The following is a 27,934-nucleotide window of genomic DNA, read 5'->3' as shown; positions in this document are numbered from 1 at the left end:
TGGAGGGGGACAAGCTGTCGGGAAGCGTGGGGTGTGCTTGGGGACCGTGGGCTGCGCCGGCCCGTGCAGCAGCCGCCAGGGAGTGGGAGCAGCAGCACGAATGAGATGCAGGAAGGAGCTCGGTGAGAGGATGGAGCAGCGGGGCTGGCTCTCAGCTGGCTGGTGAGCGCCTTCAGCAGAAGCCGACTCCGAAGCTGAGGGAAGTGACTGTCCCCAGGCTCTCAGCCGAGATGCGAGAGCTGACCCCCCCCAGGTCTGCGGCGCAGGGGCTGGCTGGTCCAGGGGGAGCGCCGGCCTCGGGGAGTGTTGGAGAGGGGCCGGAGGAAGCCCTCATTCCCTAGCCTGGAGCTCACAGTGATACAGACTCAGCAAAAACAAAGGAAACATTACAAATTAAATACTAATTAAATAAATACTATGGAAGACGTTGGGAAGGGGAGGGCAAACAGAGAGGCGCAGTTCCATGGGGTCAGGCGGGGACAGGCAGTGGCACCCACCACCCCTCGCTTCGGCAGAGCCGGAGCTGCCGCTGCCCCACGAGCTCCGGCTCACGCAGCCCCGTGGAAGGGGCCTCATCACCCGCCGTAGCTGGATGGGGCCGGCGGCTGCAACCGCCGCTGCTCCTCGCGAAGGGACCCTGGGAAGTCCTTGGAGGCAAGGGTCCTCTCTCCCCAGCTGGCAGAGACCCTGAGGAGAGGAGGACTGGTGGGCCAAAGACTCGGGTCCCAGCTGCTGGCGCTGAGAGGGCTGCTTCCCGTTGGTCCTTATTATTGCCTCGTGATGCAGGGAGCGATCTGTCCCCGTCAGCTGCTCCAGGCCTCGTACTCCACCGCCGAACCCAGCAGCTGCAGCAGCTCGGGCTCATAGTGCACCAGCTCCACTGTCTCTGCAGGGCTCTGCGCCAGCTCAGGGCTCTCCTGCACCTCCTCCTGCGCCAGCACCTGGCTAAGAGAGACCTGGCGCTGGAACTCCGCCTTGGGCAGCGTGGCAATCTCCAAGTGCGGGAAGCGGGCCTGGAATATGCGGGAGGACAGCTTCAGCCGCTTGAGCACGTCAGAGAAGAGGAACCAGTTGCAGGGCCTGCGAGGATGGCAAGAAGATGGCGGGTTAGTGGCAGAGGGGTCCACAGGCACATTGCTCACCTCACCACCTCCCAGTTGCCGGCACGCTGGCCCTCCCCTTGACACAGCACTGCCAGTGAGCTCCAGGCACTATTGTCCACGTGCTCCTCCTCCGCAGGGCCTGGACAGACCACACATACAGGACCTGGGCTCGGATACACGCCTGGGTTTGATCACTGCTTGGTAGGTCACACCTTTTTTAAGCACTCAAAGCAAGACAGGGACATCGGTGCGAAAGTGACACCTTCCAACGTGTCCCAACAGCATCCCCACCCAGTGATAAGCCACACCAGGGGCTCCATTTCCCACCCAGCCAGGTTATTTTTGAAAGAAAATAACCTCCTAAGAGACACAAGCTGCTCTTAACCTCAGGGAGCTGAAGTGACTGACGTGCTGCTGTCTGGGAAGGGGATGGGGGGCTGTGACCACATGTGCTACAGAGCAGTGGGCACCAGACAGCCAACACAAACCCAACTCTCTTTTTGGCTTTACCTGTGCTGCTTCTCTGTTTTGTTTTAAAACAAGTCCTTTCTTAAATTTGTCCTTTCTTAAACCTGTCTTTTCTTAAACCAAAGGGTCTTTCCTTGCTTGGTTCCTTCATCTATAGGTCTCCATCATCTATAGTCCCTCAGTCTTTCTCCTCTTTTCAATAACTCTGGGAGACAAGGCCTAAGAGACTAAAACAGGGACTGACAGACTTCACAGGCTTTGTGCTGCGCCAGCCATCAGCCAACAGATCCCAGGCTGGCACTTCCCTTAGCATGTCTACACCACAGGAGTGCCCATCCAATTGAGTGTCCCCCCCAGGTTCCTCCACAGTCACTGGAGAGCTGACCAGCAACACCCAGAGGTTCGCCTCAGCCTGACGGTCACTCCTGCCCTTGCTTGGATAAATCCTGTTGTCAAGTCTTTGCTGACTGCAACATGAGACCAAGGTGACCACCTCAGAGGTGGACTTCTGAGAATTAGTCAAACAAATTCCACCTTATCCTGCATCTTCCACTTGCTTCTCTGACTTGGGACGTACAAAGTGTGGTTTCTATCCTCACATTTTTCTAAAAAAGAGTCTTTACAATGCTTGATTATGAGATGGTGTGTGATGGGGAGTGTGCCACAAGAGGCATGTCACTGCCTCAGCAGCAGCACTCTTCCCCCTCATGGGGAAGGTGGAATAGCTCCATTCCTCCCTGTCTCTACCTGCAGAACAGGAATAAAGGTCTCTCCTCCTTTGGAAGAGTGCTTTGAGATCTACAGGACACAAGTGCCGCTCTATATGGCCTCTCTCCTTAGCACGCAGTCAGCTTGGGCTCTCAGAGTTTCTCAGGCAGGCACGAATTTTCTGTATACGAACACGTTATCCCTCACTTGGAGGACAGCCTAAAGGCTTTGTTGTACTGCTGCTACCCTCACGAGTTCAAGGGCTCAGTTGTAAGCTCACACTCCCCCCAGCATTAGTGTCACCCAAATGCTCTCTGCTCCAGGAACAGATACTCACCCCCGAGAGACTGACACCTGGAGGTTATAGCTGGGAAGCAGTGGCTTGTCTGAGAACTCAAACATGAAGTTGTCTGCTTCTTGCTCCTCTTCCTCCTGGTCTGAACTTCCCGGAGGGTTGAGCAGAAGATCACATCCAATGCTATCCTTCCCCTCTGCAACAAGGAAAACAGGCGTTGGCATTGCTCACAGTTTCACACCAGCCAGTGCTCATCACTCCCTGGGGAACAGCTCTGCTCAGCTGGACCGGCTACCACTGCAACCTCGCATGCACCTTCCCACAACGTCACAGCAATGGTAGGAGCCAAACCCCAAGGGCTTTTCCTGCCCTGCTTCCAGCCCCTCGTCTCAGAGAAACTCTGAGTGAGCGCTGGCTGCTCTGCACAGCGAGACTCCACTCAGTGACCGGGTTAGGTAGAAAGAACATCTTATGCGAACCTTCAGGTTTACGCTGATCCCACACGTGAGACAAGGCACTGCCTGTTTGCAAAATGAGCCACTTGGACTGGCAGTCGTCTCTTGGGTCAGCCACGCGCTGACCCCCAGACTCTCCCTGAAACGGCCTCAGCCCCCTCCCTGAGCACAGCTGTCCTCAGCCTGGAAGAACCTGCGCCAGAGAGGACGTACGAGGTGCTTTGTCTGCACAGATCCTATAAAGGAAGGCACTGCGCTCTGCTCATTGAGTACTTCTCCACCCAGATCCCGCTCTTGACAACTGTCAGCAGGTTATCTAGAGGTGCCTGCCAGCAACTGTGTCTAAATAAGGACTGCAAGGCTGTGCCACCAAACTGTGCTGCAGATCTAGAGATTAATACAACCAAACAACAATAAGCAGGGCTTCAGAGAATCAGCCCCGCAGATTTCTGGCTTAAAGCTGCCTGTTCCAGGAGGTATCCGAACTCCAGCAGGACCTGCTTCCGCAGGAGATGGGAGAATAGCACACTTGATCCATACACCACTTAAAGACAGTTAAATTTACTGTTCACCAATCTGAAAAGCATCTGCTGAAAAATAGCTTGCTGCCTGGATTTTATTATTAAGAGATACGAATAGTCCTGCATTTGCAAAGTGGTTTTGTCCTGCTGAGATAATACAGGATAGCCCCCAAAATTTCCAGAAAATAGTGTTTAGATTCTACAGAGAGAAGTCAGACCAAATGCGTTGGTGAGCAAATAAAGCAATCATGCAAAAGTTCAACACCACGCACGAGAGAAAAGGCTGCAAAAAAATCTTATGGTGTGCTGCATAAGAAAGCTCCACGCACCATACTGCTCTACAAATAAATGCAGCACCCACCAAGAACGTTGTTTTAATAGAGAAACAACAGCAGATGACAGGAGACATAGGCTCAAACAGGGTCTCGTGAAAAGAAAGGAAATAATTTCTTTGTCCTGCCAAGGAAAAAAAAAAATCCCTAAGAAATAGAAAAACAGGGTGCTTAAATCTTCAAAATTTATTGTAGAATAGGACAAAAATAAGTGACATGAATCTTGGTCCGATATCACTGCTAGGCAAAGCTCAGATGCCATCACTGAAAAAAACTCCCATTTGTTGAGCAACCCAGGAAAAAAGAATTAAGTGCATTTAATGTGGCAATGATACGGTCCAATGTCTATCCTGAAAGCTCTTCTCACTCAGTCCTGTCCATTAGGCTGAGTGAAGGCTGCGACAAGAACGGGAACATCCTGTACCACCGCAGAGCAGCGGGGAGACAATCAGGCACAACAATGCTAGTCCCAGGTATAGAACAAAACCCTGGAGTGGGACTTTGTACGTGGAACTGCAGTAGCATGAAGTGCAAGACGCTGATGACTTTACCATACCCAGAGCTCAGAGATCCCACACCCTGGCTTCTCTCATTATCTTTTGGCCCCCAGAGAATTGCAGACCTAAAGGAAAATGTGGACAACATTCCTGCCTCAAAGAATAGAAACAGATCAAGCAGGGGCCTGGGATTTCTCCTCCACCCTGAGGGACATGCAGTGTTTTGTGCTTCAGCTGGTGGATCTGACGGAAAGGGGAATTTTGAAGGACTGAACCTCTGGAGGAGGAGAGCTGTTTTCTGCTGAGCTGGTTTGCTGCCTGTGGCAGCAGCTCGGTTCCTCCAGAGCAGAACCGGGTGCTTCCCTGCCCTGGGGAGTATCTGCTCTAGGTGACCCGAGGTGACTGCTGAAGGTAACTGAGCCAAAAGAGCCCATTTCAAAACACTCAGTAAACGCTGCTGTAAAGACACTAGCTCCCCGTCTCAGGCTCTGGCACCTTGCTCTTCCTTGCCAACTCACCCAGTGTCCTGCTGTGGCGCCTGGCAAAGCACAGGTGACAACGGTCTAACGCTGCCATTTCACTATTGCTGTAAGCTGATCTAGGCGGGGATGAAAAGGAAGGTCCCTTTCTGTGACCGCTGAAAACAGACCTGGCAGGATAAAGGATTACTTCCCAACTGGGTTAGCTCCTTGCTGCAAAATGCCTCCCAAAGGCAGCGTTAAGGGCAGCACTGGGAATGCTCCACGCAGAGGGGCGAAAGGAGAGGCAGTGTGACTGACCGTCTGACAGCAACGTGGTGGTACTTCAGCTTGGGATCTCTGCTGTCCACTCGCTGAGCCAGAGACAAACATCCCACAAGCAACACCAAAGCCATGGAGCTTCAGAACATTTTGTGTAGCTGACATTCCTCTGCGGATCATCACTCTCACCTCTAAGGGGAACCTACGTTCTCTTGAGTGCTGTGCAGAGGTACCTGTTAAAGTCTGAAGCACCCGAGATGCAAGTATCAGCTCAGTCGACACTGGAAGGATCTTTCCAGTGCAGCAAGGATGAAATTATGTTTCTAGGGAAGGGTACAGGCAGATCAATGTGGGATTTGTCTGGCTTGTTAACCAACTTCAGGTAGCACAGGAGAGAAGGAAGACAAAACCCAACAGATGGCACCACGTGAATGATGGAAACCCAGCAGAGACACATCCACAGTAGGCAGGATTTAGTGTGAAGTCCCACTGGAAGAGGTAGGACGTGTTTAACAGTGTCTTTTTCGACTCCGCAAGAAACACCAAAAGAGTCAGTGACGATATGCTTACTGAAAAAAATAATCCCTTTCTTTTTGCCTACAGGGGTGGGGGACAGAAATGTGGGAAAACACGATGCAAGACAAGATTGTTCAGGACAAGCCAAGGGATGTGGAAATGGAAGAACTGAAACAAGCAGCTAATTTGAACGAAACACAATCAGTTTGCTTTTCCAAGATCCACTTGTTTCATTTCAGGCATTAGGGTATTTGAAAAACAAGATGGCACATTTCTAAATTACTTGCACATAGCAGTGGGTCTCCTAGAGTGTATGAGAATTGGCAGTTTATAATCCCACTCCAGGATCTCCAAGAGGAAAGGACACCGATGAACAAGACATAAGCAGACATTAGACCTCAAGCACATAAGCTCTCTGGGTAACCAAGAATGCAGCATACGGTAGTAACCAAAGACAGCCAAACTCTCCTACCTACAAAACCACACACAATTTTCCTTTCTTGTTTATCAGAGAAATCCAAGTAGGAATCAGTGATAAATCAAAAGGGGTAATATCTTTACTTTAAAAATAGTACCATCAAAGAATAGCTATTTTTCTTGCAATAAAGAGTTTTCTTATAGGATTGTGACAGCTTCAAGAGTGAGAAATCCAGAAGAAGGAGACTGTGGTTTGAACAGTTTCTTTGGCATGCCTGAGGTGCAAAAGCCTACGAACAAAGTGTACTTAGGAGCACAGAATTTCTTCTATTCTGAAACAAAGAGACATCAGTCCTCCAAGGATAAGTCCTCTACCAAGAGCACCCTTCCACGTGTATCTGAATTTTTTCATTTCTAGAAGGAGATCGGAAATGACGGAGGCGAGCAATGAAAATCAACGGCCTTCTAGCTTGCCAGCATAAATAACCCAAGTCTTTCCGAAGGGCTTGAGAGTGCTGATCTACTGCCTCAGAAATGGTTGGGAGGAACTCTGCAGTCTGCCGCAGGCCCATGGCTAGATCCAGAACTTCTTCATTCATAGACCCTGGGGGAACTGGAGCAACACAGTGAAAAATTTGTGGACCTTGTGCCTGTATTGTTTCAAGAAAACTTCTAGGCTGGTAACCACAATTTTCAGGAAGTGACAGTAAAAGGTACAATCACACCTTCACTGGGAAATGCCTGGAATTGTAAGAAGAGGGCCTCCCCCAGATGAACGCTTCACCTCCAAAGCAGAGGAGAGGGATGGGCAGCTCTGGGAATCTTGAAGTTCAAGATTTCTACACCTTGAAGAAATAAGTATGTTCTCTGTCCTCCTTCGGTTTATCTTGGTGAGGGGAGTAACAAGAATTGCTACAAGAATAACATGCTCTGGGACTGACAGCTAAAAACCCTCAGGAGTCACCAGCAGCACTTGGAGTCTAGTTTTGCACGCTGTGTTCAGCCTACTTGGAGGGATCCACACATGCAGCTTCCCAAAGAAAAAGCCCCTTTCAGGAGCAACTCCCAGCACGTAACATTACGGCGAGATCTCTAAGCCGTGAGTTAGGAGGGACATGGACAGACCTGAGTGAATGATGTGACACTACCTAGCACTACTTCTCTCTCTGCTCTGCTGCTGTGAATGAAATGGCACAGACTGAACTCACCCAGTACAGAGCTGCTGTAGAAGTCCCATGCTGTCCGAGGATCTCCATCAGTGCGGCCCTGGAGATCCGAAAGGTAATCTGAAGAGAAAAAATTGAGGGCGTTAATGCTTATCTACTGGTCAAAGCATGATCCTGGCATGCATATCCATCGACCCCGGGCGAGCCACTTCACCTCTGCTGCTTTTCCCCACTTTACAGTTAGGCATTGTGGCAAAAGCTGAACCATCACTTGCAGGAAGGGAACCCTCACTCAGGAGAGGACAACACGACCCCAGGCCTGAGAACACAAAATAGAAGCTGGAAGGGAAAAGCAACTGACAACACTAAGTGGGTTGGAAAGAAAGGTTCTTAGGTTTGTCTTGAGTTCAAAATTACATCCCTAACACCTGCGTGTACAGTTAAGCCTGGAGGAGCACAGACAGACAGCTGGCAAAAAACATTTTTTCAACACTGGAGATTTTCTGCCTTGTATCTATCTGGGAACCACTGCTACTTTAACTGTCTCTTCCTTGCTGTCATGTAGAAGCCACAACACTCATCTTGCTTCTACACAAACAGGGCAGAAAGCAGGCATGCTTCACTCTCAGCCATAGGGATCCAAAATGGTCCTTTCCAGCACGGGCAGGCAGCATTTGGGCAGAGCTGGTTTTGAGTAGAAGACATCATTACTTGGCAGCAAAAATATGTTCATTTAGGTTATACAGTAGAACCAGGAACTGTGGAACAGCGTCTCCAGCCCTCATGCACAGCACTGTCTTTAGTTGTGTGACCAGAGTGTTGCTGTTTCCTTGTACCTCAAAAACTGAAAAGTGACTTGTATCTTATTTGGAAAATGGTATATAATTCTATAATTAAAGATCGGGTGGTAAAAACACACACACATGACAGGACAGAGCTAAAATTATTCTGTCACCTGCTGCTGAAGCAGTTCTAAACCTTTGACACCCAGAGATTTGGTCCCGTATGCTGCCAGACAGGAAGGATGGAAACACTGCCACCCCCTGGCTTGGCACCTACCGCAGAGGAAGCGCTTCATCACTTCACTGGTGGCAAGCTTCACAGCTGTCTGCCCAGAGTAAGTGGCCAGAGTGGGATCAGCACCATAGGAGAGTAGAAGCCACATGGTTTCCAGGTTGTCATTTGCTACTGCATCGTGGACAGGCCTGCAAGGACAGAAGCATTGGCAGGAAAAGAAGAGACTGGCAGAGTTTGCAATGCAAATGCTCTGGTTTGGGTTAAGACAAATCTAGTGATGACCAACAGCTCTTCCTGAAAAACACACCCTGCTCCCTTGTCCCCACACGACTCAGTGCTTGCCCAGATGTTCCCCTCTCACTGGCTTGCCTTGTGCCATCCTGCGCACTGCAGTTCACGTTGGCGCCATGCTCTAGCAGAATGTGGAGGATGTCGATCCAGCCTCGCGCACAGGCTTCGTGCAGAGCTGTGTAGCCAGCGTTGTCACGATGGTTCACGTCACTGCTCTTTTTCTGCAGGCAATACAGCACTACGTCCTACAGGAACGAGATCATTGCAGGCCTGGTTACACACAAACCCAGACACGGCAGCATAGGACACAACACAGAAAAGGGAACCAAAACTCACCTTGTAGCCCAGGCGAGCTGCTCGCTGCAGAAGGGTCTCCCCTGCATTTTTGTTCACAATCAGCCGCCGAGCTCCAGGAGGAATGTTCTGGGCCACGGGCAATTCGGGGGAGCTCCCTGGGCTGACCCGACGGGACTTACAAAGTGGCCACAAGTCCTGTGGCTTCTTCAGAGAGCGCATTTTGGGCTGGTTGCAGCAGCCTTTCCCCTGGAAAAGAAAGGAATACAGCTCCTTGGGACATGTGGCCATGGCTTACTAAAAAGAGTCCCCTTCTCTCTCAACCCCCCATGCATGTTCCCCTCATCAGCCCAAGCCATACCTTCCCCTCGTCACAGATCCCTGCCAGGTGTTTGGTTTTACATTTGCGTTTTCCTGATGGTTTCTCCAGCTCTTCTTGGACAGGAGAGCTGTCTGAGTGCTCCAGGAAGAAGCCATTCCGAAAGTCTGGGCGTCCTTGAGATTTTCGGGGGGATGGGGAAAGCCTGCTCCTCAGTCGTAGCTCTGTGCCTTTACCCTGCACGGACTCCTTCTGCTTCCGGTACCTAAAATCTAAAGGAGAAATAGGAATGAGGAGCTTCTGTAGGTACAGCACCAAAGGTCAGCAACCCAGATCTGTGCCACCAGGCAAAACGAACTGCCCATCTTTGACGGCTGCACATCCAGAAATCCACACCCATGGCGGAGGCACTGCAGTAAGCAGAAGCAGAGTGAATCTGCAGATTCTCCCTATCAGGGAGATTCTCCCCAGCAGCATCAGGGATTCTCCCCATCAGCATGGACACCAGACGTCCAATGACAGACGGCCATCCTGGTCTGAAATAGCCAAGCCTACTGAGAGCTGGGGCTTGCACACAACTGACCAAGGCTTTTCCTTGGGAACCCAGTACGACACAATACAGCTTGTCAGCACGCTTCCCAGTAGTTTGGTAACTGCATGCTGCTACGTGGTGCGCTCTCCTGCCTGTAAGGCTGTGCAGGACTCACGTGGGATACCCCTTAGAGAGACAGAAAATGCAGGAGATATCCCCCTTAAGCTGCCTGTGAATAGTCATTGATTCCCTACCTACAAAACCAGACCCTCCCCTTCTCATGTCTCCCCGTTAAGTTAGGTAGCACATTAAAGTTTCAATTAATATGCATGCAGGTAGGAAGTACCAGGATGCCTCAAGGGAAATCCAGTCTTTTCTTCCTTGCACCATACAGAGCTGCAGGGTTGCCCATTATGGAGCCCTGCACATCGCGCAAGGACAGGCCCTCTGCTTTCATGAAAGAGCAGCACCCTGTAGCAAGGGCACAACAGCAACAGGAAAACAAAGTATGGAACAAGAAAGTAAAGCCCTGAGAACAAATAACTGCCTGGATTTGTATGATGCCATACACTTCCCTCTGCGCAGATGATCAGTGATGGAATAAACCAGGTTACAAAGGATGAGCACTGGAGACCAGAGGACAGGGGCGGCATCCGTACACAGCTTCGCAGAGTCTGGATCCCTCAAGCCTGGCTCTTTGTTTGGGCACTTTGTTTGGGAGCAAAGACTTTGCTTCATTTCTAGGTGAAGAGCTAGGAGATGCCCCAGTGGGTTAGTTTAAGGGATCAAAAGGATAAACTCCAGGAACAAAACTTTACGTCCATTAGGAACACTGCTGCCTTCAGTACAAGGCAGGTTTTGTAGATCTCCAGGAGCAGCATCTTCAGCTTCCACGTTATGCTGAGACTCTACATTCTCCACATCAAGCACCACACAAAACTTCCACTTATGTCTTGTTATTGTTAGGAAGCAGGGGCCATGGATCTTGCGCAGAAAAGTGGGTTTGGCCAAGATACCAAGGTAGAACCACAAATAAAATCTCTAAGCAAACATGTCTCAAGTGCTGTTGTGCTCTTCTGGTCTCCACATCTCAGCAAGAACGGAGTGGAGATGGAGAAAAGCATCCAAAAAAACTGAAGGCTGGAGAAGTCACCCTACAGAGAGGCTGGGAGCCCTCAGTCTGGAGAGGAGAAGGCAGAGAAGAATGTGACCAAAATTCACAAAAATCATAAAAGGGTGAATCAGCTGAGTGGAGGAATCTTGTTCACCCAATCCTGCAGCACAAGACTTATGGGCACTCAATGAAGTAAGTAAGAGGTAAGTTAAAAAACAGACAGAAGAAAGGACTTTGCACAGCAAGGAGGGAACTTCAGGGCTTCACTGCCACCAGAAGTGGTGGAAGAAGATGTTATCAGCGGGACCAGAGAGGATTTAGGGAAATTCATGGACAGCAGACCCATAAATGAGTTGTAGAAGGCCTGGGTAGGGACAGTCCTAATTTAGCTGTTCTGGATGCTGGGGAAGCCTGGGTGGCTGAAGTCTGGGAAGTGGCTATGCTCGAGAGCTGGCCCTGCATAGCCTCTGCACTTGCCACTGTCTGGAGAAAACTGTGGGCTAGACAGACCCTGACACAATGCAGCACTTAGGCAAGGAACAGGAGACAACTCCTGGCTCTGAACAAAGTGGACCGCACCCACGAGATATGGTCTGGGGTGGCAGTTCTGACTTCCCACCACACACAACAGCGTACTTGTTTTTAAGTCACTAGCCTGCTTGCTGTTTTGGAAGCAATCACCAGACAGAGATTTCTGTTGGGCTGTCTGTAACACTGTCCTTGTCTTTTTTACGGTACTGCGACACTTTGACAACTAACCCAGGGCAGTATACGAGGACTGGAGATACTCCTTCCCCGATATCCTTCTGCCAACATGCAGAGACTCTGAGCAGCAGTGAAACGCCAGGGCGTACACTCATAGGTGAGGAACAACCAGTCCAGCCGATCAAAGCAGTCTGCCCAAAAGCAAGGCAGTACCGTTAGAGAGAGGACACACCACCAAGTGTTACCTTCACCATCAAAGGGATATAGCCTCCTTCACCCAAGTGCCCGCCCCGAAGCCTAGGAGTCCTGGTTGTCTTTTTGGTGCACTTGATGATGAGGTGGCATGAGCAACCAAATATTGCCTGTGTTAACCCCTGTCCTGAAGGGCATCTGGCCCCAGCGAGCCAGGCGTTTGTCAGTGGATCGCTGCAGCTCATACCCAAAGATGACGCAGATTCTTTAGCTAGTGCAGGACACACTGCTTTCTCCAAACGTGGGCTGGCCCCCCTGTCCCTCCTCTGGCTGCCAGCCAGCTTACAGTGCCACTGTAACGCCCAGGGCCTCATCTCCAACACCAGCAATGGCTCTAGGCCACAACTTCTGAATCCAAAATACAGAAGGTCACCCTATGTGAAGGCCGAGCAAGCAGTCCCTGAGGGAAACTGGCTTCCGGACAGAAGACAGACACTCTTAAGATGCGTGGTAAAGCTCCTGGAGAAAACCCTCCCAAATGCTGCTGCACTCAGACCTCCTTCTCAGGCTCTGTTTGGAACAGGCATCGGCAGGAGACAGTCTGAGAGCACCATTGAACTGCAAAGATGCCGGGAAGCCCATCAGAAACTTTACTCCCGTCTCACAGAGGCACCCAGACACTGCAGCAGTGGTGTAAAACTGCCAGAGCAGACACGTAGCTTGGGATATCAGCTGGTGGGAGGATAGCAGCCATCTCTACCACTTCTCGCAGCACTTCAGCAGCATTTCAGCTTCTCCTGAGGACTGTCCATCTGAGCGCCAATGGGGCAGAAGGCAACAGGTCCGTATCCACTAGATCGCCTCCAAGAGAAAGGCCCAAGCAAAGGGCTGGCAGAAGTGTGTCCCCCAACACTGTGGCTCGGACATGCTCTTCTGCAACCCTGACAGAAGCTACCTGTGGGACACTTGGACACAGCTACAAGCTACCAGCCAGCTGTCAGCACACACATCGAGACATCTGTGCACTGCTGGATGAATCACAGCCTTACTTCCAACAGCCTCGAACTGCCCCTGCACGGACAGAGAGAAGGGACCACAGAGACTGCTAAACCTCAGGGAAACACAGATTTAGTTTTGGCCACATGGTCCGGGCAGTTATGGGAGAAAACGCAAGAGCAGTGAGCAGGACACAGGCAGGTGGCACAGCGTTCTCCTCCTAGCAAAGTCGCAAATACGAACCACAGAGGGGATTTCTCCATCGCTTGCAGACACTCTAGCTTTGTTAATCCTCTCGCCCTTGTGCTCCCTGGTGCAAGCTTGCAAGTCGCCTTAATAAAGCAAGACAAAGCATAAAGAAGCCCAGTTGAATTGTGATGGCTCCATCTCCCTCTACTCTGGCCGGGAATGCTGAACACTACTCCCAGGGGCCCATGCTTGTCCAGAAATATTTCACTGTGCTACCTCGTCCGATTCTCATTTTCCCACGCCCTCTGTCTAATCTGAGGGTAAGATCAGTATCTAATTAGCCACAAAAGCTGCTGTTTCCTACTCCAAAATTCACTGTAAATATTTTTCAAAGAAGAGCTGATCAATTGAAGCGGCCCATGCTGTTGACATCAAGCCATTAATAATGATGGAGTTTCATCATTACAAAAAAAAACCAAAACAAAACAAAACCAAAAAGCCCCCCAAAACCACACACAACAAAAAAAAAGAAAAAAAAAACAAAACACAAAAAACCATGTTGGTCCCCAGGCTGGTACCAGAAACCCCTTCCCAGATTGTACCTGCTTTGGATTTTCGCCTCCTGTGGGGGTAGCCCACTCGCTCCTCCTCTCGCTCAGTCAAATATTCCCCTGTCTGGTATTTCCGACTTTTCTGTCGTCTCCTTTTCTTCCTTTTGATGTGGCTGTCATCTTCCTCCTCCTCATTGGGCTCCCACAGCTGCCTGGGTGATTCCACTCTCCAAGGCAGCTCCCGGGTCCTCCTCGTGTAACAGCTGCTCCTCTCAGACAGAGACCTGTCCCTGGCCCTGCGACTGTGATAGCGTGACATCCTGTGGGATTTTCGCAGCTTGCGACGTTTCAAGGATGCCTCTTCCTCCTCTTCCTCATCCTCTTCTTCCTGATCCTCCTCCAGCAATGGTAAAATCTCCTGACCAGTCACATCACACTCTCCCGTCACACCAGCAGAAGAGCCAGCGATGCTTCCTGCAAGAAAGCGGGATTTCTAGCTGACAAAAAGTCAAGAGTCAGAAAAGAAACACAAGAAAAACCCTGCAAGGCGGGACAGAAGACAGGCAGAAGGCCACATAAAAACGGTAACGCTCACAGTCCACCCAAGACTCCCACCTGGGTCCCCTGGCACCAACTCACCCGACTGACTGCGTGTCCGACTGCTCAGCACCACAGGAATGAAATCCCGAAAATTGTTCTTGGGCTTCTTCTCAAGGTAACCTGTGGGGAAAAGTGAGCCTTGAGAAAACATGTCACAGATCTGTGCACACACATCTGCTGGCCTGGGAAGGGCAGGCCAGCATCACACTACAGCTCTATTTTGGTTCGCAATCCACTACAGGAAGCCACCAGCTCCAGAGGCTGTTCAGCTTCAGGGGAGCAGCAGCTTGGCCTCACGGGCATCAGGGCAACAGGTACCGCTGCAGCCTGACCCAGCAAGAACACGTTGCCATTCACAAGAGTACCTTCCTCGTGGCTGTCCCCGCGGTGCACCGGAGATGGGAACTCCGTCTTCGCTGGCCTCCTGCGCTTACGCTTTACCCTGAGGCTGTTGTGATCCTTCACTGATCCCAGGCCGGTTCGGCCTTCTCGCTTGCTGAGTTCATGCGGATTGTCATGGTGTTTTCGCCACTGTGAATGGAGGAGACAGAATGAAGCCTGAGCTGGAGTTGCAAAGGAGAAGAAACAAACCGCTGTCCCCCACTCATCATGCCGGTGCCCTTCAGTGTTTTTGAAACCCTAGATCCATTTTTGCTCTAGTTAACCTGCAGACATGGGTACATTAATCCCCTGCCAGGTAATGCCAAAGAGCATGGCTGGAAAGCCCTGCGTACTCAGCTGCCCGCCCCGGTGAGAGCTCCCTCCTCACCCCCGACCTCACCTGCTAACCTTTGCCATAACCCAACACTCCCAGCCCGTCCCACCCACCTTCCGGCCATGCACACTCCGGCTCCCCGATTTGCTTGGCGACTCCTCGCTGTCCTGGGCTTGGCACTTCAGTCTCTTGTGGGCCTGCCTGGTGTCCCCATCATGCTGCCGCTTGGACTTGCAGCGCACGCTGCCCTCTTGCTTGATTTGGCCTGCTCCTTTGAGCTTGACCTCGGCAAAGGCCTGGGCAGCAGTCCCGGCTCGCAGGCAAGTCACAGAAGTAAATGACATGTCGCACTCCACTCGCTCCTTCTTGACCCTGCATAGATCCACCTGACGCACGCACTGGAGGGGCTCTGCAGCTGGTGGCTCCTGGGAGCCTTCGCAGCCCAGCTCCTTGCGTTGACTCTCCGTGGGCACAGTGGGCACCTCTGAAATCATTCGCAGGCTCTGCTGCCCAGCTGCGGGCAGATCATGCGACAAATACGCTGCTAACACTTGGTTTTTAGGCTTTGCATCCAACTGTTTGACGCTACAGCTCCCCAGGGGAGCCTCAGTCTGTACACTGTCCTCCTTACTGGAGTCAGCCTCTGGTTGATCACACTCTTGACTCTTCTGAGGGTTGTCCAGCTTCCCCTTCCCACCTTTCACATCCAAAGCACTGGTCTGAAGAGATGGATCTGCATCCAACGGGACTGGATTGGCCGGCTCCTCGTAGAGCTTGGGCAAGGCCCGGCAGCTCTTGCTCTTGGCTGCAGCTTCCCGTTCCTGAGGCGGGTGCCTGGGCAGCCCCTCCGGCATGCTCTGGGCGGCTGTGCTGGACTCAGTGGGCTGCACGCTCGGGAATGCCGGCAGCTCACCTGCACCAGCTGGCTTGCAGGAGCTGGTCTGGTTCAGGGGCAGCTGCCCTGTCGTGGAGATGCCAATTGAAAGCAGAGGGGTTTGATGATAAGGAGACCAGCCGAGAGGCAGAAGCTGAGGATTGGAAGGTTTTCCATTCACAGGGCATCGCGGGTACACACTTCCCTGGCCGGGATTCCAGGTGGAGATGTCCTTGGATTGACACAACGGAGCTCCTGGAGCAACTCTGCCGTGAAGAAGTCTCCTGGCAGGATCCTGCTGTCCTTCTGTGCTGACCTGGTTGGCTTTCTTCCCACAGGGAACCCCAGCGCCGCGAGGCTCTCCCTGATCAATGATGGAAATGGGCTCCTGCTTGGGAAGGTGGCGTGGGTCCCTGCTGAAGCTCACACCGGGGTCCTTGCTGAGCAGCAGCGAGGCAGGCACCGGGTTGGCGACGCCGACGTAGGTGCCTGGAATGGTGCTGATGAGCGTGGTGTTCTTCACCCAGGAGCCTTGCTCCCCATTGCGCAGGAACTCGGGGAAGATGACTAAGGGAGGGGTGGTGCCGAGACACGAGGTGACGCTGCTGCCCGTAGTCTGGGCCGCGCGCTGGGACTTGGACAGGACCGTGGTGAGAAGTGCTTTGCCGCTGGTGTGCACGGGTGTGAGGATGGGCATAGGAGGTGTTTTGCGTTGACTGGGTGGAGGCAGTTTCTGACGATTGGACTTGGAGGAGAGATCGAGAGGCATCTCGCTGCACTCTGGAGAGGAGACCATCTCACGCTCTAGCTGTGGAGGTGACTTCAGAGGAGAGAGTGAAGTGGCAGCCCCTGGTGCATGCTGCTCTGGAGCTGCCGGGGCTCTGGCATGCGCACCGGTGCCGGAAGAGGGAGCAGCGCTCCCAGACGATGCTGCCAGCGGAGGTTGGCTGGATGAGAGGGAAGGGCCAGCGGTGGACGGGGGAGCGCCCTCAGCAGCAGCCTGGGCACTGCTTCCACCTGAGGGCGAAGGGCAGCTAAGCTGATTCACCTCCACAGACACCACTTTGGCATCTGAAGCCAAAGGTCTGGTGACGGAGAAGGTGTAGGGGTAGGAGCGCAACTCTGGGGAAGCGATAATGCCTGGCAGGCAACGCTCGTGTAGGTAGGAAGGCAGGACAGGGAGGGTTAGCGTGGAGGAGACCCCCAAGGTGGCTGGAAGTGTAGCCACACTGAGCGGCTGCCCACAGCTGGGTGGTGGGATGTACACCAGCGACTGGCTCGGGCTCAGAACGGCCCCAGCCTGAAAGGACAGGGGCATTTTTTGCATAGCAGGGGCCTGAGATGTGGGAAAGCACACTCTGTTCAAAGTAAAAGTAGCAGGAGTGGAGGCAGAGGTGTTGCAGCTGGAGACAACTACAGACAATGTCCCTTCTGCCAGCACGCCCGGCCCTTGTGCTCCAGCGCTTGGGGTGGTTTTCTCCTTCCCAGCAGGCTCGCTCTCGGGAGCCACGGGGCAGGCTGGAGGAGCATCAGCCTGCTTGTCGCTGTGAGGATCTGCAGGCGTCCAGGCAGCGTCAGCACCGCTGCTGTCCTGCTCAGCAGCTCTGGGGATTGCAGGCTCCTGCCCTCTGCCATCCCCCTGGCTTGCCAGAGGGCCCAGGGCATCATCTTTCACAGTCTTTCCTGCACACTCCGGGTTTGGGTTGGGATCGGGCGGCTGCTCTTCCAGTTTGGGCCCAAGCTTTTCCTCCACCTTGCCATCAGCATCCAGCCCCTGGGCACCGCTGCCACCACCGCTGACTGCTGTGAGCTCCACCTACAACAAGAAGGGAGAAAGTGTTCCTGAGAGCTGTGCATGTAGCTCCTAGCAAAGCCGACAGGACCTTCTCTCTGCCCACCCCCCCAGGACAGGGAGGCAGAAGTGGCAAACAGCTCTGGCCCAACTAGAGCACTGCTTTGCCCTTGTTGCACCTAGGGGCACCCCTCTTGAGGAGCCTGCGGGACCCATTAGGGTAGATGCTCTTGCTTGGCCTGTTCTGTCAGGGAAAGGCCTTCCTGGACCCAGACATGCATGCAAGGAACTCACCTTGGAAAGGCTGCTGCTGACGCAAAACTCTTGAGACCCCAAGTGCTGGGAGCTGCTCGTTTTAGACTCCTCATCAGAAAGGGGGGCTCTCCTAGCCAAGGAACAAGACAGAGCATTATGAAACCCCAAGATACCCTCCCAGCATCCCACCTCTCCCGGTCCCCATGTGGGACAGCAGAGCAGCTGGCAGCCTGGAGAAGCGTGCCTGCTCCAAGCAGCCAGCTCCTCATCACCGCGTGCTACATGGCGGCCACCACAGACTGAGGGGGTGCAGAGCACTGCTGTCCACTGCAGTCCTCCCACTCCCGGTGCTCTGCTCGCTGGATAACACCTCCTCGCATATTGGTGCTTACCCTATGGTTCCTATGGGCCTGAAAGGGCTTTCTCCGTGGCCCAGCAACTCTGTGCACCTTCCTTACCCACAGCCATTTTGACACCCCCCTGGTCCCACCACGGGACAGCCCAGCCCTCCCTGACTGTGCTGCATCACAGCCCAGCTCCACACACCCGCTCCTGTCCCCTCTGCTTCCCATTCTGCCCCACCACACGTTTCCAGTCCCATCCTTCTCCCAGCCCCATCCTGCTTGTCTCTTCTTCCACAGGCACCTCCTCATTCCCGTTCCTCTGTCTCCCTGCCACGCTCACTCCCTGCCCTGGGACTTCCCAGCCCTGCTGCTCTCCTCCAGCCTCGGGTGGAGATCTCCCTCCAGCGCCAAAGCTCTTCAACCCAAGCTCCCCGTGACGGGAGCAGCGGGTGTTTGCAGCCGCCCCGGTGTGCAATGTCCTGCTGGCCAGTTCCCGAGTGGAAAGCCTGAATTCCAGATAAGGATTGCGAACTCTGCGGAAACGGGGCGCAGTGAGGAGACAGCTCTCCTTCTGATCTACGAGATCGGGCAGGAGACAGAGCTCGCCTGCTCAGCGCCTGCCCCGGGACACTCCTGCCCCTGCAGCATTCACCCGGTGACGATTCTCTGGTCTTTTAAGGATCGGTTAGACAAGCCACTGGCGCCCCGATAAAAAAAGCTACAGTTTAGTTTCTGCTGATAATGCGATTTCTTCTGGATTCTCTCCCCTACCCCCCAGGCTTCCCCAACAAACAGCAGACACAGGCGATGGGAGGAAGGTTTCTCCTCGGGCTCCCCTGTCCCCAGCAGCGGGTCCCCACTCCGGGATGCCTCACGACGGCCCGGCGCAAACCCCGCTGACCCTCCCGAGCCCCGGCGACAGCCCGCTCCCTCCGAGGGGCTGCTGCCCTCCCTCCCTCCCTCCCTCCCCCTCGGCGGCGGTTTGACGGGGCCCTCTCCAGCCCGGCCGACGAGGGCCGCCGTTACTCAGGGCAGATCAGATGGCGGCGCGGCTGACGGCTGGCCCGGGGGCCGGGCCGCCTCAGCGAAGGGCTCGGGGTGCCGCGCCCGGCTGGCCGGCCGCGGCAGCCCCCGGGGCACAGCCCTGTGCCGGGGCGAGGGGAGCGGGGCGGGGCGGGGGGGGAGGCGAGAGGAGCGGGGGTCCCGGAGCCGTCGCAGCCCGTTCGCCGCGGAACCGTGAGGCGGAGCGGAGCGGAGCGGGGCCGGGGCCGGCTCCACACAGGCGGCGAGGCGGCGGCGGGACGCCAGGGGGCGCCCGAGCGCAGCTGGCGGCCCGCGGCACCGCGGAGGAGCGGCCGGGAGCTGGACAGCGGGGCCCGGCCCTGCCCGGCCCTGGCCTCGGCCCCGGCCCGGTCCCCTCCCGCTCTCGATCACGCAAGGGCGGCGGGGCCGGACCTGCCCCGCCGCCGGCGGGCCCAGGCCCTGTCAGCTGCCGGGACGGCCCCGGGGGACAGCCGCGGTGTTGCGGCCTGCCCGCCCCCGGCCGGGGCTCCTCCACAGGCCCAGGGAGAGGGCGCGGGGGGAGCCTGCGACACCCGACCGCCGGGGACGGGGCGGCCAGCCGCCTCCCGCCCAGCCCGCAACGGGGCCGGCGGCCAAGGCAGAGCGCTCGGCTGCGGCCAGCCCCGTCTGCCTGCCTCGCTCCGCGGCCCCGAACTTTAATGTTTATTGTAAACTCGGGGTAGCTCCGAGTGGTTTAGGAGAGCCAGAGGGCAACGCCATCCCCAGCTCTTATCTGAGGGACGCACGGCGGGCCAAGCGGCTGCTGAGGGCTGAAGATGATCTCTGCCCGCGTTCCTGCCCTGAGCCAGAGCCCGAGCTCGTCCCTGTCCCGCCGCTCTCCCGAACGGCCCTCAGAGGAGTCTCCACCAAAAGCCTCAACACCCACAGCAAGGAATGACCAGCACACGCTGCTTTTGAGCCCGTAAACCTTCTCTGGCTCCAGCTATGGCAAATACGCTGAACAGGCGTTGTAGCCTCAAGGAAGCCACAAACTGAGATCAGTTTCGAGAACAAGACCCCAGAGCTGTGGGAATAAAAAGACGGCGCAAAGCCACGGGGCAGGCCAGGAACTCGTCTTCATCGATTCTGCCTCCCAGCCACTAATCCTCCCTAATCTCCTATTTGGTGGCCTGTCACAACTCTCCCATCTGATCATTTGGTCTGCGCTAACCCCCCTGGGCCACCGAAAGCTCTTCTTAGCAGCTTGGCTTGCAGTGGGTCAAGCTCTTTCCCTCCCCTGGCAGTTCAGAGCACAGGTCTGGTGAAACCAATAGCACATGCAGATGACTCGGTCTCGCCATCCCCCAATGCCGTGGAGGCAATATAGCTACACACAGCCACGGTTCCTCTACAGAGACCTCCAGCACGCTCTGCTTGGGGGCCCACCTTGCTGGAGCACGGGATGTGGGGACCACCACCATTTGACCACATATCCATTCTCCCCCCCCCCCCCCAGCTCTTTTGCACCACAGTCCATTTTACACCCTAGTAAGAACAGGCTGAGCCACCACCAGCTCCCTCCCCATAGCCTCTCCAGATCCCTAACTGAATTTCCCCACTCTCCCTCCTTCCCCTACCATGCCGCCCACGCACCTCACCTCTCCTCGTTGAGGCCACACATGCGAATCCGCTCTGTGCTGGTCCAGTTGTGCACCCCACTATAGAGAGGTGCTGTAGAGATCATGACAGCTGCTCGTCACCGACCAGGACCTGCTGGGGCTCGAGGGGCCGCTCTGCCTACAAAAGAAAAACAGAGGGTTGGTAACTCTCCCCGGGATCCTCGCATTCAACCACGCTTCAGAGAGAGTCATCCCCAGCTCCGCTGCCAGGCAGATGGGGTACAACACCCGAGATGCTCCACATCTGTCTGGAAGAGCACTGGAAGAAATCAGCAGCGCCTTGGGACAGAAGCCACAGTCTGCTCATCCTCGTATTAAACAACTTTATGGCCAAAAAGCCTCTGGCTACCCCGAGAGTTTCATATGGGCGTCTTCACACACATACACATCCCTCAAAAGATTCCTCCCCTTTCCTTCTCCCTCCAGAGGGACCTCCAGCACCACATACCGAGCCGCAAGACAGAGCTTTGCCCAAGACGAGGGTCTGTTAAAATGCTGACGTCCCCAAGGCTTCATAGGACTTTGACAAACCAGCACATGGCAGGTTCAAAGGGGAAAGCCTCAAACAAGGAGGCAGAGGTTTGCCAACAGTGCTGTCAGGCGTGCTGTCCAGTGATTATCCCCTCCCTCCGTCAGAAAGGTGCTGGTATTCAGTGGAGTTACAGGTGGAAAACATGAGGAAATCCAGAGATTTGTGAGCATCCAAGACGCACCGTCGGCTGGGTGGAGCTTTTGAGGGAGAACGTTGCAGCCAATCGTGCAGCGCTGGGTGTTCAAGCATTAAGGCAGCTTTGCTGCTCAAGTCGTATCAGGGAAAAAGCAAGGAAGGAAGAGAGGATCTACTGTGCTAACAAGTGGACTCGGTCAAGCTGGGTAGGACTGACTGCAAAAGGCCAAGAGATGCTGTCAAAGGGGTTCTTGGTTTGGAGAAATACTTACACACCCGCAGGTAAAGCAGGCACAGAGCCACGGCAATGCTCTCAGTGCAGCGGGTGAGAGTGGGAAGAAGCCGAAAGCGACACGTGATCCCAAATCTCCGTCGGTTGTCTTTTTCCCTGACAAACTCCTGGCCACACAAGCTCTCAACAGGACAAGAAGCAGCTTGCACCCTCCGTTTATGCTGAAACGAGCCACGCAGGGATCTGCCGGCCAGCAGCTCAAGGGATCGAGCTGTGGAATTAAGTGACTCCTCGGAACGCAGCTGCTGCCTGGGTATCCTCACCTCAGCCCAAACACGCCAGTGGGGATCCTCCAGAGGGAAAAGAAGGGCCAGGCACATAGGAGAAGCGGGGGCAAGGCAGCTCATTTGCAAAGAAGAAGCGACAGACCCATTTGCACATACGAGGGCACAAGTGAGCAGACAGACTACGGAAACCAGAGGTCAGGAGAAGAGGGGGAAACCTGCTAAAAGACACATGCTGTAAGATGGAAGAAATACTATATAGCGACAGGGGAGCCGGGCAGACGCTAAGAAAGAGAGCAGGGTCATACCCAAAGAGAATGAGAGGTGGCTTGGAGCAGGAAGGGGAGGAGTCTTTCGGTGCTTGGAGAGAAATGCAACATAAAGGAAATAGGGGAACAAACAATCTGCGGGGATTTCACCATCTTAGGCTAAACTGAAAGAAGGGGAGGAGAAAGGTTCTGCCCCTGAGCACAGTGGCAGGACAGATGTTTCAGGAGAAATCAAAAGGGACCTTCTGTGCAACAGGGGACGGGGGATGCGTACGGCTGCGCAATGTGGAACAGGAGTTGGAGACGAGCTGAAGCCTCAAACAAGCACAGATCAGGCATGACTTGGAATAGGTCTGGCAAGGGAAAAGTGCTAGCAGGGTGGTGTGAGGAGCTGGGAGAAACGGCACGTTTTGAGTACTCGAGTACGAGCTGGTCAACAGAGGAGGCATGACAGCCACGAGAGGAGAGCCAGGAGGACATAGCAACAGAGATAGACACTGTTTCATGAATTCTTGGCCTCTATCCTCCACGGACGATGTGGGACACATGCCAAAGACAGGCATTTCACAGGGAACGACGAACAGAAGAGAAAAGGAATCAAGATTTCAACTAAGAGAAGGAATAATATGGGGGAAAAACAACAGACGTGGTGTCAAGCACAAACCAGCGCGAACAGCAAAAGAACAGCATCCTTAAGAAGGCGGACCAGGAAGTTTATTGAGAAACGCAGGGATAAGCAGCCTCCCGATGCAACACCGAACCAGAAAGAGCAACGGCAGCCTCCCTGGGTCGAAATACTCTTTTCGTCGAGTCGACAGAAGGAAACCGAGCAAATCTCTCGTCTACACCGGTGCAGCTCGAAGCGACTTTAAACGGATGTAATTAAACTAGTAGGAACCCCTTGGAGAACACAACTAGGGCATGGCTTCACGTGCCTGTCGTCGAGTAGAAGAAGCTGTTGAAGAAACTGTTGAAGCCCTTCTCTCCCCTCACCCCTTCAATCACGTCACTGAAACTGTGCGGTGTCCTGGTAAACTTGACCAGAGAGTTCATCTCTGTTTAAAACCTTTGAGTCCCGTCCCCCCCCCCCCGGCCCAGCTGGACTGGTTTTAACCCATACTAGGTCTTAGATCAGGTTCACCAAGAGGGAGAGAGGGCACAGCCTGGCACAGAATCTGCTTAATCCACTATGTCTGCCAAAGGAAATGCATCTGAATCCATGGTCTTATTTTGATTTAGCGAAATAGATGCCCAGCCAATTCTAATTAACTCCAGAGAAAACTAGTTTAGAACAAAATTCTTATTTTGCGTGGAGAAGCTCGTCGTGCAATATTAAAGCTCCTTCACCTCTCAAAACAAAACGTGCTCTCAGAATTGCGAACAAGAAAGGTGCTGAATGTGTTCACCTCCAACAACAAGCCCTCAGAGAGATTTTCAATGAAACTAACATGGTGAATTAAAAGCAAGGGGGAATTTTGTTCAATAAGACAAAACCTCTCATCGTTTTGCAAAAGGAGGGGATGCTACTCGGCAAACCAGTGTCTTCCAGGCTCCAGGAAAAGCAAAGCAAGAGATGTTTGCCTTGTCATAAGAGCATGCTTTTACCCAGGTTAGCCGATGGCTTAGCTACACGTGGAAGTTCCCTCGGATTAAGTCAAGAAATTACTCTCTCTTCTGAAGTACCACTATAGAGCCAATGGAAACAAGTTTCCTGAGATTAAGTTTTTCGGGAGTGGATATTTTCTAAATATTATCTCTAGACAAATCCTCCTTGCGATAAAATCCCAACAGGGCCAACCGTAGTTGCCACACAGACCGAGCTGGGGATGGCAGGACAGGCTGCTGTTGCCTTCAACCGGCTCCCACACCGCTGAAGAGAATTAAGCCCACGGAATCTCCGTGCTGACCCCTGTTAAAATCCTGCCTGCTCCCTGGCTCCCAGAGATCCTAACTTGAGTTGCCCGCGGTGAGGCTTCCTAATTAAGTTTTCTGCTGCAATGTTGCCCCTCACGCTCTCACCTCCCACCCCAGCGTTAACGCGGCAGAGGGGTACAGGAGTTGCAAAGCAGATTTGCAAGGTGTCCCCTCCCCACAGATAACAGTCATTCCTCAGCCGGATCAGGTCCCTGACCTGACTCAACGCTCAGCTTTTCGAGCGCTTGTGTCGGCAAATGCATAAAGCAACTTCTCTGGGCTGTCACCAAACTTCCAGCCTCAGGTAGTAGAGTTTGTTTTTTACTGGAGGGTTTGGTACTGTCAGTGTTTGCCCTAACAGTTGTCACATCTATGTTGCCACCTGGTCTAACTCACTTTCATACTGCTTTGACCAGGTCAACCAGAGCCACGATCTCCTACAGTCATCCACCTCTACGTCAGCTGAGGTGGACCCGGACCCATGGATACAGAAAGGGGCTTTCCCCTGTTCCTCACAGACACAATTTGTGCCAGCCACTTCTTCACGGTGCAAACGCATTCTGCTTCAGGACCATGCTGTCCTGACCCCTCAAGAAGCTTTTCACGTATTTTCCTGCTCTGTACTTTTCAAGCACTAAAACGGCTTGGATTTCAAGATGCTTACCCTTCCTCTCCCCCGTCCCAGCACCAGCACGTGAGTGATGTGCCAACAGATTGCCACCGTCTCAGCTGCACCATACCTAGGCAGGCAGGAGATGGTGGGGACTGAAACGCCATCAGCCGGTCTGCTAAAATCCCCCAGCACAAGGCTTCCCTCCGCCTAGGCTCCGGGCAGGCACATCATCCCCCCACGCAGGCAGGAGAGCGCCAAGCAAAGGCCCAACGAGCGGCGACGTGCACCGTTGCCGGCAGCCGGGGTTCAGACGACGGCACGAGCTCCCCCAGGGTGAACAGCGCCTTCGCCTTTCCCCACTGCATGAGCCTGACGAGGCCGAGGACCAGCTCCGGAGATCCAGCTGTGGATCGCAACAGTGGGGACTTGGTGCAGCTCGACAGGCAAAGTGATGCACACGGCTGGGCTCCGGAGCATTTACGGACACGGTAAAACGCTGCCCAGTGGCGGTGCCTCCTTTCGCGCTGGCAACGCTCTCGGCTGCTGCGTTAAGTGGGCCAACGGCACAGAGAGAAGGAAGGGGAGACTTTCCAGCCTGAGAGTATCGGAAAGGAGAAAGCCCAATGCATCCCTGTGCAGCAAGAGACAGGGAGGACGCGGTGGCTCGCCTTTGCAGGGTGCTGTGCGGCTCCTTTGGCCAGGGGGCACTGTGGAAGGCCGGGAGGGACGCACTTTGACCCTGGAAACACACCCGCAGCAGATACCTTTGTGACATTCATTCCCAGAGAGCAGCCAAACCTCGAAGACAGGGGCTTTTCCCACCCACCCGCCCCCCGGATGGCTCCATAATATAAACCAGCTCCAGCTGATGGAAACTCAAGCGGGACTCGCCACTCAGAGCGCATCGCTTGCAGCCCGGCTACTTGGAGGGGAGCGAAAGCAGGGGAGTGAGGCGGCACGTGCCCCCGCGGCTCTTCAGCACGGCGCAGATGGGCCAGAGGGAGATGGTCCGCATCCACAGGAACGGTCTCCTTCACTTGCAATAGTTTGTACACTTTGGCAATCTTCGTTGCCATTAGTAACACAGGCAAGAAATTATATTTGTATTTTTATATGTGATTGTCAGGCGTCCATTTGAGGTACAGAGGTCCAGAGGCAGTGCCCATCCCGAGAGCTGTCCAAGATGCCTTAGCAGGGATTCAGCTCTGAGCATGGCTTCGGGAAAACCCCTTTAAAGCAGACTAGTTGCGAAAAAAATAAAAAATAAATTAAAAAAATAAATTTAAAAAAATCATGCTGGTCCTCTCACAGGACTCACAGTGGACGTGAGGCACAGAAAGGGAAAAATTTAAACATGAAAACTGAAAAAAGGGAAACAGTTTATCTCATTTTATGTTACCGCTCAGGCAGAGGTCAGAAACGTTAGCAGAATTGACCAGAACTAGTGTGGAACAAAATCCAGCACAGAGGTGCCAGGCCACCTCCGCCGCCCATCTCGGCAGGAGCTGGTGCCCGGCGCTGGGTCCGGCCCGTGGCCCCGGGGCGGCCGCCCCCCGCTCCGTTTGGGTTTCCCACCGGCTGCACAGCAGCCCCGACTGCTGCGGAGCTGAGCCAGGCTTTGCCTACACGCATTTGCTTAAGCTGATTTAAAGACACAGTAACACCACGAGTAATTATAGATACTCGGCGCGATGAATTGGAAATTAAAGAAAAAAAAAGAGAGAAAAATCCATCCCTATTTAAAAAATTTTTTAAAAAGTTTGCTGCGCTTTCAGTAGTCCTTTAATAATAAGTCCCAGCTGCTGGACGACTGGTGTCACTAAACCCTCGCTCGCTCGAGACAACCCGGCTGTCCCCACGAAAACCCGCTGTCACATATTTTTAAGGACTGGGGGGGGGAGCCACGAAAGGCGGATAGCATTAAAAAACATTTGTATCGGAGAAAGCGCGCATCGTCCGAAATGCTGCAACCCGTCCCCAGGAGACGAGCGGGCACGCCAGATCCCGAGGAGCAGTTTCCTTCTGAAGGCCAAACCAACGCCAGAGCGGCCGGTGGCTCTCTGCCACGCTGTCCCCCCCGGACCCAGGTGACAAAAGTGACACAACCCTCGACGGGGCACCGGGGGCAGCCTCCGGGGCGGCCGCGCTGGCACCGGCACCGGCTCAAACCCAACGCCTGGCGACCAAAAAGGCAGGGCGGGGAAGGGAGGAGGGCTGATGCAGCCACGGCCAAAAAAAAAAAGCTGAGGAGAAAAAAAAAAAGCCCTTTTCCCGGTGCTTTTCACGACGGGGGGTGCGGGAGCCCCGCGAAGTCCCGCGGCGCTGCCCCGCGCCGGCTCCCGCAGCCCCCGTTGCCGCCCGCCCCGGTTCAACAGTTGCCCCCCAACCCCCCCCCGCCCCCCCCCCCGGTGCCCGCACGTCCCGCAGCCCCGGTGACCGCGACCGGGGCAGCCCCGAACACGGAGGTGACGGCGACAGTCCCCGGGGGAAGGGCTCTTCCGCCATCGCCCCCGGTACCCGGAGCTGCGGCCGGCGAACGGCGACCAGCGGGGGCCACGCCGCCGCCCCGAAACTCCCTCGCCGTCCCGGCAACGCTGCGCTCCGCCCTCCCCCCTCCCCCCCCGCACCGGGACACCCCCCCGCGCCCCCCCGCAACCCCGCACCGCCCCGGCAGTGGCAGGTGCCGCCGGTGCCGGTGCCGGTGCCGGCGGGCGAGGCAGGGCAGCGGCACGCCGCGCCGTCGCGGGGCAGCCAGCGGAGCCCGCCCGCCCGTTGTCCCCGCTGTCAGCGCCCGCCGTCCCCGCCGCTGTCCCGCCGCAGGACGCTAAACCACCCCCCCCCACCCGCGACGCCCCCCCCCCCCGCCCGGGGGTGTCCCGGGACCGTTTCCATGGAGACCCCCGTTGGGGAAGGGGGGGGGGGGGGTGTCGGGCCGCCGGCTCCCGTCCGCCTCCCCCCCGCCCCCCCTTCACCCGCCGCGGCGGTGGGTGCGGGGCCGCGCGGGCCCGGGGTGCCCGGGCAGCGGGAGGAGAACGGGGGGGGGGGCCCGGGCGGTCCGGTTGGGGGGGGGTGTTTAGTGGGGTGCGGGGGGGGGTCGGCGGGCAACGCACCTGCTTCCCGAGCCGTGTGTGCGGCGGCGGAGGGGGGCGGCGGGCCGAGGCGGGCCCCTGCCCGTAGGCGGCGGGTCGGACACCGGGCGCTGCGAGCGGCGGTTCGGCGGCGGCGGCGGCGGAGACACTGGCAGCGGCAGCCGGAGTGTGAGGGCGAGAGCGAGCC

General features: G+C 54.9%; 1 protein-coding gene across 1 annotated transcript; it reads right to left on the bottom strand.

Annotated features, from left to right (window-relative positions):
• BCORL1 (BCL6 corepressor like 1) lies at positions 1-27,856 on the bottom strand. Its single transcript, XM_082488129.1, has 14 exons — positions 27,769-27,856; positions 20,659-20,797; positions 17,694-17,784; positions 14,847-17,423; positions 14,384-14,549; positions 14,058-14,138; positions 13,470-13,892; positions 9,182-9,411; positions 8,863-9,069; positions 8,605-8,771; positions 8,278-8,423; positions 7,261-7,338; positions 2,617-2,770; positions 1-1,080 (listed from the first exon to the last, which is right to left on the bottom strand). Exons 2-14 carry the CDS (start codon positions 20,742-20,744, stop codon positions 804-806), a joined length of 4,683 nt encoding a protein of 1,560 aa, XP_082344255.1. The 5' UTR covers positions 20,745-20,797; positions 27,769-27,856; the 3' UTR covers positions 1-803.
• Between the last annotated feature and the right edge of the window lie 78 nt (positions 27,857-27,934).

Source organism: Vanellus vanellus, assembly GCF_965231255.1.
Source record: "Vanellus vanellus genome assembly, chromosome: 10".
In the NCBI taxonomy this organism is placed as follows: Eukaryota; Metazoa; Chordata; class Aves; order Charadriiformes; family Charadriidae; genus Vanellus; species Vanellus vanellus.
Note: the sequence above shows the minus strand (reverse complement) of the source record. Positions and strands in the feature narration are given on the sequence as shown.